The sequence below is a fragment of the Sparus aurata genome, chromosome 5 (genome assembly GCF_900880675.1).
Source record: "Sparus aurata chromosome 5, fSpaAur1.1, whole genome shotgun sequence".
NCBI classification, from domain to species: Eukaryota; Metazoa; Chordata; class Actinopteri; order Spariformes; family Sparidae; genus Sparus; species Sparus aurata.
In genome coordinates this window covers 14,402,981-14,415,118 of record NC_044191.1, presented here as the reverse complement: position 1 = coordinate 14,415,118, position 12,138 = coordinate 14,402,981, and the positions used below count along the sequence as shown (strand labels likewise).

Sequence of the window (12,138 nt, the reverse complement as noted above, 5' to 3'; positions counted from 1 at the left end):
CCATCGTGTTCCCCTTGTTAAAAGAGCTTATTTTTCAATGTTGCAAGTTTTTCCTCACTTGAATTGATGGTCAGAGGATGTCGTTCACTGTGATTAGAAAGCCCACTGAGGCAGTGTGATTGGGATTTTGACCTGTACAAATAAAATTGATTTGATCTCAATATGGTCAAATTTTCATGTTACAACAGGCCTTTTTAGATTGAGGAAGTGTGTGGAGAAGGAGGAGGAGGTGTGATCCCAGAATCTGTACTGGGCCTTTAAATGGATTTTGCATCAGGAGCAGTTCCTTCATATCCCCACACAGACACGGGCCAATGTGCTACCGATGACTGCCCACTTTTAACGGCTTTGTTTACAAGGTAAACAGGTGCACAACACTTAGTGCGATTTCGACAACACTAATGACATCACATTGTGGATAGTTAGTTAGCTGTGGACCTGCATGTTCTCGGACAGCCTCAGATGTCTGCTGAGGAGAGGAGGAGTAGGCCGAAAGAAACATGGAGGCGACTTGTGATTGCTTGTTTTCATGGATACAGCCGACCTTGAGTCACTGTATACAAGATTACGTCTGTGTCTAACTGTATTGTATATATTAACACCAGTGTTAGCTATTTTCCTCAAAGGAAAACCTATCTATAAACCTTGCCGGTGGCGCTAAGCTAACGTCGATGCGACCAGTCGAGCTCTGCTTAGAAATTATACAATTATATATTAACGTGTTATTTATCAGCTAACCCGATGAGAACGTCACTTTTTAGGGTGTTGTTGACCTCTTTTGCTCTTTTCATGTAATTCGGCTGAGAGCCGTCATCGATTTTCAACTAAATTTCAGGTTTTTCTGTGAAAATCTGTTGTTGATGTTAGCGCCAGGTGAACCATTTCACGCTAGCCAGCGTTCGGTGGAAGTTGGTAGTTAATATTCTTAGGTACTATATTTTAAGTGGATGAAGGGTTAACTAAAGAGTGGACATAGTTTACAATGATACGTTTGATAACGACCGTGTTTAATTAACTTGCTAGCTAGTTATTGACAGACACGATAGCTCTGTTAAATTAGTAGGTTTTTGAACAGAGTCTGGTTTATGTTTACATCCAGGAGCGCAGCATGGGCCAGGTTTAATCATAATATGGTGATGATTGGTCGAGAATTTTTTATTTAAATAAACTCTGTTTTTAATGTCTGTGTTGAATTGAACAGATTTTTTTAAATCTTTTTTTTTTTTCTTAATCTGTATCATTAGAATATTTACTACCATTATCTATGAACTAAAAAAGTTGCTCTTGTCAACTGCTGTAATAAAACTATGGTGAAGGTATTACCTTACTAAATTGGCTACTTAAAATATAAACCAAAAATATTTACTGCTATAGATGTTTAATGTCGGGCTAATTTTAATTTCTTTTATAAAACAAATCAAATGTATTTGCAAAACCCCAAATCACAATCACATTTCCTCAGTGGGCTTTACAAATTGCATTGAGTGACATCCTCTGTCCTCAGACCCTCGATTCAAGTAAGGTAAACTTGCCATATTGAAAAAAAAAAAAACTTTTAACGGGGAAAAAAGATGGAAATAAACTTAAGAGCTAAAGAGAAGAGATCCCCCTCCAAGGGTGGACAGACATGTAATAGATGTTGCTTTATATGCTGTTGACTAGTTTAATCCACAGCAATGCATCATATTCTATAAGATCATTGTATGTTTGTAGTCACTGTGAGAACACATATCTGTAAAGTCAGAAAAACAGCCTGTATTCAGATTTGTGATGATGCATTTTCCAGCTAATCCAAGAGGGTTTTTATAGAGTTTATTTAGAAAAAGACATGAGAATTTTCTCAACACATAAAGGAACACTTCTGAAGACTGGGCAGAAAGCCGTAATCTAAATAGTAACTAAAGCTGTCCAATAAATGAAGGGAGTAAAAGTATGATAATTGACTTTGAGACATACAGTGGGGCAAAAAAGTATTTAGTCAGCCACCAATTGTGCAAGTTCTCCGACTTAAAAAGATGAGAGAGGCCTGTAATTTTCATCGTAGGTATACCTCAACTATGAGAGACAAAATGAGAAAAAAAATAAATAAAAAAAAATCCAGAAAATCACATTTTAATTTTAAAGAATTTATTTGCAAATTATTTTGGAAAATAAGTATTTGGTCAATAACAAAAGTTCATCTCAATATTTTGTTATATACCCTTTGTTGGCAATGACAGAGGTCAAACGTTTTCTGTAAGTCTTCACAAGGTTTTCACACACTGTTGCTGGCATTTTGGCCCATTCCTTCATGCAGATCTCCTCTAGAGCAGTGATGTTTTGGGGCTGTCGCTGGGCAACACGGACTTTCAACTCCCTCCAAAGATTTTCTATGGGGTTGAGATCTGGAGACTGGCTAGGCCACTCCAGGACCTTGAAATGCTTCTTACGAAGCCACTCCTTCGCTGCCCGGGCGGTGTGTTTTGGATCATTGTCGTGCTGAAAGACCCAGCCACGTTTCATCTTCAATGCCCTTGCTGATGGAAGGAGGTTTTCAGTCTTCCCAGCCTGGTGCAGGTCTACAATTTTGTTTCTGGTGTCCTTTGACAGCTCTTTGGTCTTGGCCATAGTGGAGTTTGGAGTGTGACTGTTTGAGGTTGTGGACAGGTGTCTTTTATACTGATAACGAGTTCAAACAGGTGCCATCAATACAGGTAACGAGTGTAAGACAGAGGAGCCTCTTAAAGAAGTTACAGGTCTGTGAGAGCCAGAAATCTTGCTTGTTTGTAGGTGACCAAATACTTATTTTACCGAGGAATTTACCAGTTAATTCATTAAAAATCCTACAATGTGATTTCCTGGATTCTTTCCCCCCATTCTGTCTCTCATAGTTGAAGTGTACCTACGATGAAAATTACAGGCCTCTCTCATCTTTTTAAGTGGGAGAACTCTCACAATTGGTGGCTGACTAAATACTTTTTTGCCCCACTGTAGTGAAGTAGAAGTAGCTTATAAAGTTTCACAAAATGTAAATACTCAAATAAAGCAAAAGTAGGCTTAACTCAAATGTATATTTAAGTTTAGATATGTAGTTGTTTTGTCTATGAAGTGGAGTTTAATGTTGGAATTGACTTCAGTTTACATTCACTTTTGGGCAAACCTGTGAATCTATGCAGGTAATTCTTCAAGACAAAGACAAAATGTCAAATTCACTAAATTTCCAGTGTGCAACTGTTCAGGAGAGATGATACAGTCTCTGTATGCGTTCTCAGCAGGTGCTGCTGGCTGTTGGTTCACTATGGCCCAGAACCAGGTGATTCTGCAGTTCCGCTTCGCCACATTCGGGGATTCCATGCTGCAGAAGATGAACCTCCTACGCCACCAGCGACGCTTCTGTGATGTCACCGTACGCATCAACCAGCTGGAGGTCCCTGGTCACAAGGTAGTGTTTGCCGCTGGCTCCTCGTTCCTGAGGGACCAGTTCATCCTGCAGCAGGACTCTAGGGCGGTTCAGATCTCCATGATCCAGGAGGCGGAGGTGGGCCGGCAGCTGCTGCTGTCCTGCTACACAGGTCAGCTGGAGTTTCCTGAGCTGGAGCTGGTGCATTACCTGACAGTGGCCAGCTTCCTCCAAATGGGCCACATTGTGGAGCAATGCACTCAGGCGCTCAGCAAGTTCATTAAACCTCAGCCTTCACGACAGCTGGAGGTGGAGATGGATATGAGGAGGGAGAAGCGGGAAGAGGGTTTATCCTCTCAGGCCAAGAGAGAGCAAGAGCTCTCCCAGGTCCGGACTGTCCATGAGGAAGATGAGGAGGTGGAGCAGGTTGAGGACAGCAACAATGGTGACGACGACGATGATGATGATGATGTGATCATAGAGCCCAAGTCCCCTCTCCAGATTTTAGGCAGACGTCAAAGGCAGGGTATGGTGGAGAGTGACATCACTATAGTAAAAGTGGAGTCTGTGTCTGACGTAGCAGAAAACTCCATCACTGGTCATTTCCCCTCCAGCCCACCTGCCGCCCTGCACTCTCCTGAGCCCCAGCACTCCCTCATCAACTCCACTGTGGACAGTCGTGGCAGTGAGATGGCAGTTCCACCCGGCATGGCGGGATACCCACTCAGTCCGCCCCCTCCATCCCCTCCTGCAGAGAAACACAGTGGGCACCAGAGGAACTACGACAAACCTCTACAGTGGTACCACCAGTGCCCAAAATGCGCCCGGGTCTTCCGCCAGCTGGAGAACTACGCCAACCACCTCAAGATGCACAAGCTGTTCATGTGCCTCCTGTGCGGCAAGACCTTCACGCAAAAGGGCAACCTGCACCGACACATGCGCGTGCACGCTGGTATCAAGCCCTTTCAGTGTAAAATCTGCGGCAAGACCTTCACCCAAAAGTGTTCATTGCTGGATCACCTAAACCTGCACAGTGGGGACAAGCCGCACCGCTGCAACTACTGTGACATGGTTTTCGCTCATAAGCCAGTTCTCCGCAAGCACCTCAAACAGATCCATGGCAAGAACAGCTTCGACAATGCAAACGAAGGCAGCCTGCACGAAGGGGGTCTTGACTTTGACTTTGGCCAAATATGAAATCGTTGGACCTTTTAAGTTTTAGTAGCTTTGTTGGAAACTATATCCGTCATTTAAATAGGAATGGTGCAGGCTTTCTTCTTTCTCTTTTGGTGAGAAGCCTGTCAGCCTTGTCCTGATGAGTTTAACTGGAGAACATTAACATGAAAAATAAGTTTTCCTGGTCTAATATCACTGTAGCTTCATTATCGTAGACTGTTTTTTATAGTTTTTTCTACAGTACATTGTAGATGCCTTCATATCATACTTGAAAATTCAGCACTGAAACACAAAACGTAATGACTGTACATCATTAGTTTTATTAATGAATTAACATGTGTCTACGTTGTTCAATGGAAAAAAAAAACAAAAGACAGACTGAGGCGAAGTCACAGCCCTTCTGGTTTTCCTCTGGTACCTTATTTTGGAAGAGAGAGAGAGAGAGATATTTTTTTTAAAATGCTGTTTGAATTATGTCATGAATCGCACACTTGATGTCTGTCAATTTAAAAGATACATTTTCCAAGTCAGGAAAGTCTCAATTTGTCATAACATTAATGAAATGTAAGACTGAAAATATGGAATTATAAAGTCTACACAGCCAACAGTCTCGTTGAACGCTCACCAAAACCTGTGACTCACTGAACTGACCAGCTCTCCATTCACAGCAGTGGTCAATAAGACCAGATTTGTTGTGATTTTCATCTTTTTGAGGACCTTTTCTGTGTCAAATTGGCGGCCATGTTGGTGACGTATGTTGAACGAGACGATGTAGTTCACCAGCGGTTTCACACAAAACTAAATATTTTGCTCACAACTTTCTTGACTTGTAAGAAAGAAAGAATTATCTTTTGAATTGACAAACATCATACAGTATGTGTAAATCAAGGCACAATTCAATTTAATCATCTCTGCTTTGACTAAAATACAAAGTTCTTTCGAAATAAGGTCCAATGGGGCAAACCGTACAGGTTGTGACTTCGGCTCTGCAAAAAGGATATATATTAAACATATTTATCATGTTCATTTGTATATTGTGTATACAGTCTACTGTAGCCTTTCTTTCTTACCTGTGTGAATATGACAACACCATAGCTAAAAGAAACTTGAAAGAAGCTGGGTTAAAACATATTTTATTGTGGGAAAGCTACGCCGCTGACAAAATGGGATGCCAAAGTGTCTATGTGAACTGAAATGGTTCTTTTATACAGACTTTATATCTGAGGTACTACTGGACCAAAGTGACATTGTACCTGTCCTGTGTTCATGCAAGTCGATGTGTGTTATGACATTAAAAGCTCTTAACCAGTGGTAGTTGCAATTGTTCCTATGGTCACACACAGTTCGTGCACATCACAATTCAGTATCTGTAAAAAGCACAGATTCTGCACGTTGAATTGTATCGAATAATGAAGAAGAGAAGAATAACAAGCACAAATGTTTCAGTGACTGCCTGCCTTCCCCCGTGGTTTTACATGCTTTTTAATCTGAAAGTGGCATGTAAATGCTGTAAGTGACTGTGTAAATGTAAATGCAACTTTGAGATTAAAAAGCATGTAAAACCACTGGCGCACACTGAGGAAGGTAGGCAGTCACTGAAACATTTGTGTGGGGAGTTATTTCAACAAAGTGTCATTGTGTTTGCTGCAGCGTATTATCTGACTCTGTCCCGACCTGTGAATAGATAAAGTGACAGTGACAGTTACACTGTCCTGTCCTGCAGCTTTCACTCGATGTTTAAAGGTGCAAAAGTGGAAGAATTTTAGATTTAAACATTAACTCAGAAATGAACTCAAATCATTATTCACAGAAACAGTTTTGACCATATGTCAAAAGACATACATTAGGGGACCTAATTTTCCTCTGAGAATAGCTTGTTTATTCCCTTAATTAAAAAGTTTATAGTATTACCTCATTAGTATTGTTGTATTAACTTTACAACACCAAAATACAAGCCACAGGATTAAACCGTTTTAAACATCCTTTAATAACATGGCGATCACATTTATACATGGCGTGAATTTTGCTGTTTTATTCAGTGCAAACTCATTTTATTGCAGTAAATCACGTCCGACTCCACACCTTTATTCTGGCCAAAAAAGGTGAAATTATTACCACCCAGCCCGTACTGTATATCATCTGTTTAAAGCTGCTTCATGTTCACTACAGGAAAGAACATGCTGAGGCCAGAGACGTGTGGATGAGGTGAATATGATTTGAATACAATGATTTGTATAAGAGCAGCTATGTCCACTCATCATTACTGCGCAGTCCATCACTGGTGTGTGTGGAGCAGCGATGACCAAGACTGCAGGCTGCTGCCAGGGCTGTCTGCATTATGTGTTTGATTATGAAACGCCGAAAACTCTGGTTATACCAAGTATACGGGTAGGATTTGTCTTCAGGTTCACCCAGTTTCTGGTGGTGCTGTATGTGGTGGGGTAAGTGACATGAAGCTTTGATGCGGGAATGTGGTGTCAGCACTGCACTGGGATTGGGTAAAGCTAAACCGGTTAAGAACTACAGTTGCAATGAGCTGCCTGGTGATTTGGTATGATCCAAAGGTATTGTAAAGGGGTACTGTGTAGTTATGGAGAATCATTTTAACATTAACAATATCAATGAGGTGATAAAACAAACTATTTTCCATAACTGAACAAACTAGCTGTTCTCAGAGGAAAACAAGGTTCCCATAACACTGTTTGAAGCTAGATAGGTGGCAGGGTCTGCCAAAATGTAAACAGGGGTTAGGTAAGTAAAACAGTATGAAACTGTGTTGTCCTTTAAGGTCAGTTTGTTTATTCAAATTATTCAGTCATGGAAACAAAGAGAGTTTGTTCATTAGGTTTGTCTAGGCATAAAAGAAAATCAATCGATGTAGATCTTTCTCTTCTGAGTAAAACGTGCTCCCCAAAATTACATAGTGCACCTTTAAAGTATCCCACTGCTGTAATCCTGCAGGTATGTGTGTGTGGTGCAGAAGGCCTACCAGGAGACCGACTCCGTCCTCAGTACCGTCACCACCAAAGTGAAAGGTTTTGCCTTCACCAACACGTCTGATGCCGACCCTCGTTTTTGGGACGTGGCTGATTACGTTGTCCCACCTCAGGTTTCAAATATACGTTTCGTCTTTACTGCAAACACACACAAACTCAATGTCCACTCTCCAGATTATCTACATCTTTGGTTTATGACATGGCAACTGTGCTGAACTGATGCTTGTACAGTTGCTTGTGAGTGAGATTATTTCATTGCTTTGTTCCATCTGTGCTTCTGCTCTGTCTAACAGGGTGGTGATTCATTCTTTGTGTTAACAAACATGGTCGTTACCCCTCAGCAAACTCAGTCCCGCTGTCCTGAGGTGGGTGACAACAACAGTCAACAATTATTAGCCCAATGTAGTTATTCAAAATTGATCCCGAAATGTCAGAAACTTTTAGAGTTTATGTTTATGTTGCCACATATGCATGATTTGAAATATATTTGTAGAGATTTAAATAGGTACAAAGATGCTGGGGATAATTCACTGTTTCACTGTTTTGGTGTCATTTTAAACAATAAAGTTTGTTGTTAAACTGTCAAATATCCTGCCACCATCATATATCGTTGCAAATTTTTTGCAATTGCGAAAAAATGTGTGTATATCAGCAGCTATATCGCTATCAAAATGTTCTACTTCCTAATACTGTACTGGCTGTGACCTCTATTTCAGGCTCTAGAATCTATATGTAAAAATGTTCATCACAAGTTTAAAGAGCCCAAGGCCACGTCTTTTCATTTCTTTTTTTGTCCAACCGAGAGTACAACACAGAAACATTAGTTAAAGTTACTACAAAGGCTCTCTCATATGTATGTACACAGATTAACACACAGATGTGTTTTTTTTTCTCCTCCAGCTTCCAAACCCATCCACTTCTTGTGTGGATGACTGTGACTGTATCGAGGGATACAGTGATCCTCGAGGAAATGGTAGGTCTTCCTCAGGGGGGCGGCTTCTGACTGATATGCGCTCACACTTCAGCTGTAAATGATGTGATACTATGCAGATACATATCCACTCAGGTATCCTGACGGGGCTGTGTGAGAACTATTCTACAACTGTCAAGACCTGTGAAGTGATCTCATGGTGCCCTCTTGAAATTGACACCAAGCTGCCTGAGTAAGAATAACTGCAATATAATAGCACTCATAGTATACAGTAGATATGGCTTGACTTGCTGTTTCTGTCCCACAGACATGCGCTGCTGGCTGCAGCAGAGAACTTCACTGTGTTGATCAAAAACAGCATAACATACCCGAAGTTCAACGTTCACAGGTCAGTGTGTCTGTGAAAAAAGAAAAATGTGTGGAGAGGCGCAGGCTCTTATCAGTAAAGTTTATGCAAACACGCTGGTTTAGTGTGTGTCATTAAATCAAACATTCGTCTGCCTTTTGTTTGTCAGGAGGAACATACTGCCACATATTAACTCCTCATACCTGAAGAGGTGTGAATTCAATCGCACAACAGACCCCGACTGCCCCATATTCCGTCTCAAACACATCGTTTCAGAGGCTGGGGAGGAATTCCAAGACATGGCTGTAAAGGTACGCTCAGAGTTCTTACTCTGTTGAATTTCAGTTGTCAGATCTTTCACAAGTGGTTAAAGGGATAGTTCAGGTTTTTTGCTGTGGCGTTGTATGAGGTGCTCAGGGGTCAGCTCTCCCCCTGTGTGGAGAAGCAGTGTGAAGCACCGGCAGGCAATCAGAGCATTGTACTTCTATACAATAGTTTACAGCAAGATGTATTTTATCCTACCAACCTTAAATGGGGCCCACCTAAAAAATATATATTGGTTTAAGTGTACATTGTGTTTTGGACATTTCTGGTGATTTACATTGCTGTCTCATTTGCGGTGTAATACTGTATATGGTAGGCACAGCTGCTTTTGTGTGTAGGAATACAGACGTCGTATGAAGGGATAAATATTTTCTAGTTGGATCAAATACGTCTTGCTGTGAGTACTGTTGAGCAGTACAATGCTCTGTCTTCTTGTCAGTGACACAAGCTGCTTCTCCACACAGGGGGAGAGCTGACGGTCATCTCCTGCAGGTACTAGGAAGAAGCGCTTCATACAACCCCACATGAAAAGATCTGAACTATCCCTTTAAAGTGTCATATTTGTCTGCACATATCATAAAACTTAAATGATGGATTTATTGTTCATGGTTTACGATGTGTTTATACAGGGTGGTATCCTCGGTATTATTATAGACTGGAGCTGTGACCTGGACTGGTGGGCCAGGAAGTGTAACCCCCAGTACAGCTTCCGCAGGCTGGACAACAAAAATCCTGCCAATAATGTGGCCCCTGGATTCAACTTTAGGTGAAAAAACAAAATGTGAAAAATGCTTATTGATAAACAGTTCAGGATAGGAAAACATGTATATTAAAAAAAAACGCACTGCTTGTAGGTTTGCAAAATACTACAAGACCCCCGATGGAGAGGAGACTAGAACCTTAATCAAAGCGTACGGGATCCGGTTCGACGTCGTTGTACATGGAACTGTGAGGCCTGAACAAATCTTGAAGAAATGAGAAATGAGATCATCAGCAAAAATGTGTGTTCTCTCTGCTGTGACAAATGCTGGAGCCTTCTCTTATCTTCCAGGCAGGAAAATTTGGAATCGTACCGACCGTAGTGAACTTGGGTGCAGCTTTAACATTTCTCAGTTTGGTGAGTTGGTCTCTTCAGTTGAAACATTGTTTTCAAGAAAACGTAATGAGACGCAGAGTGTTTTTCCTTCAGGTTCCCGTGGTTGCTGACTGGGTTATGCTGACGTGCATGGGAAAAAGAGATCTTTACAAGAAACACAAAATCACACATCTGAATGAAGTTGCTGACACTGAAACAGTAAGTGACAAACTTAATGTTTTCACTAGAGATTATCAGGGACTAATATTCAGCATTTTTCCATTTTCGAGCCGCTTATTTTTTTGTCAGACTGCTGATAAAATACACTCATTTTAAAATGTGTTACTTTGGCTTTGATGCAACATCCTCTCGCACAATGTCCTGCTCACAACAATGTCTGATTGGTAACACATCACAATTAATAGCCTATAAACACTGTATAATCTGAATCTGCAAAGTAACTAGTAACTAAAGTTACCAAATAAATGTTGTGTAGAGGAAGCGTAATGTAGCAGAAAACGGAAATACTCAAGTAAAGTACCACAAAATTTTACTAAAGAACGTCCATCTATCCATTATCTTCCACCTATCTGGGGTCAGAAGTGCCCTGAGGAACAGTACTTAGTAAATTATACTTAGGTTTATCCAATCACTGGTTGTTTGAAATTTTGACACGAAGAGTTTCATTTTTACTGCAAATGAATATCTTTCCCAAATATCGGTTTTCTGCCTCCCTGATTTCTAATGATCGCCCTGAAAATGTCCTATTCGTCGACCCCTAGTTTGTACGTTCCTCCCTGCTGGCAGTAATTAGTGTTGAATAAAAGATTAACCATATCTGTCACTTTCCATTTTTATAATACAGATGTCAATGGGCACCAGCTATGGAACCCAGTAGCATGGTCACATCGACACAGCAACATGACTCTGCAGAGGAATCCAAACCTGCTCCCAAACAACGGATATGGAAACAGATTGCTTCAACATCATATGAATGATTTTTAAAAAACTGGTTAAAGGGGCTGTATGTAAGAACTTTAGTTAATAAAAGTTTTAAAAAATCAACTAAAATTATCAACATAATGTGAATCAATAGAGAGCCGAAGTCTACGGAGCCCCTTAAGGGACATGGGGAAAAAAAAAATGATGGGTGAAAAAAAAAAAAAAGATGTCATTTTTGCGGGAGATCTCGCAAAGGTTTTGCGAGATCTCGCAAAAGGTTTTGCGAGATCTCGCAAAGAGTTTTTGCGGGATGTCGCAAAACCTTTGCGAGATCCCGCAAAAGCTGCAACACTGCTGGTCGTTCGGTAAAGTTGGAAAGATATTCACAGATTCGAACTTCAATGGATGATCAATAAATCTGAAGTGAAACGTTTTTCAAACACAAATGATGCCTCTGTCCCACCATAATAGCATAGACTATGAGCTACAAGGACCAAAACCCCGATTTTGTACTAAAATAAGCCGTCCTCCGAGCTCGACGGACAACATCGATCTCTATGCGCAGCCGGCAGCCGGGCGAGTGCGCAGGGAACGGCCGTAAGCGGTCATTTGGACCGCTGGATTTACACCCTATAATGTCTCATATAAATACCCAACTGAGTGATGAATGCATGCATTGTGTCATGATATTTTTTTAAAAAACGAAATAACACCAAAGTGTACATTTTAACTAGTTTAATTATACATTAATCGATTTCATAGTAAACCGTAATTATTGCACAAGGCTTTAAAACCCAGAACAAGAAAAGTAATTATTTGATTATGAAGCATTTTATTTTAACACTTAATATATAATAAAATAAATAATGATAATCGAAAAAGCTGGAAACGAGCTGATCTAAAACAAACAAAAAAAAAGAGCCGTTTCGATCACTTTGAGCACTCCTTGAACAAGATGCGGGCATTGAT

The 12,138-nt window shown here is 40.7% G+C and overlaps 2 protein-coding genes across 3 annotated transcripts; both read left to right on the top strand.

The window, feature by feature from the left end:
* The first annotated feature begins 157 nt into the window (after positions 1–157).
* Positions 158–5,865, top strand: zbtb26 (zinc finger and BTB domain containing 26). Of its 2 annotated transcripts, none has more exons than XM_030416578.1 (2): positions 158–359; positions 3,255–5,865. In XM_030416578.1, exon 2 carries the CDS (start codon positions 3,278–3,280, stop codon positions 4,574–4,576), a length of 1,299 nt encoding a protein of 432 aa, XP_030272438.1. In that variant the 5' UTR covers positions 158–359; positions 3,255–3,277; the 3' UTR covers positions 4,577–5,865. The 2 variants fall into 2 exon arrangements, with proteins under 2 accessions (XP_030272438.1, XP_030272437.1); XM_030416577.1 differs by having other exon boundaries at positions 3,252–5,865.
* A 118-nt stretch (positions 5,866–5,983) lies between these two features.
* p2rx4b (purinergic receptor P2X, ligand-gated ion channel, 4b) lies at positions 5,984–11,298 on the top strand. The gene is made up of 12 exons (XM_030416579.1): positions 5,984–6,996; positions 7,517–7,664; positions 7,845–7,916; positions 8,452–8,524; positions 8,618–8,714; positions 8,790–8,870; positions 8,998–9,139; positions 9,782–9,918; positions 10,007–10,100; positions 10,204–10,269; positions 10,342–10,446; positions 11,093–11,298. The coding sequence occupies exons 1-12, from the start codon at positions 6,854–6,856 to the stop codon at positions 11,123–11,125; spliced, it is 1,191 nt and encodes a 396-aa protein (XP_030272439.1). The 5' UTR covers positions 5,984–6,853; the 3' UTR covers positions 11,126–11,298.
* The last annotated feature ends 840 nt before the right edge of the window (positions 11,299–12,138 follow it).

Bases quoted from the DNA above. Each gene is read 5' to 3' on its own strand.
- p2rx4b (XM_030416579.1), top strand. From the start codon at position 6,854: ATGACCAAGACTGCAGGCTGCTGCCAGGGCTGTCTGCATTATGTGTTT. The intron at 7,665-7,844 runs GTTTCAAATATA...TCTGTCTAACAG, and splicing joins ATTACGTTGTCCCACCTCAG to GGTGGTGATTCATTCTTTGT. The intron at 10,447-11,092 runs GTAAGTGACAAA...TTTATAATACAG, and splicing joins AAGTTGCTGACACTGAAACA to ATGTCAATGGGCACCAGCTA.
- zbtb26 (XM_030416578.1), top strand. From the start codon at position 3,278: ATGGCCCAGAACCAGGTGATTCTGCAGTTCCGCTTCGCCACATTCGGG.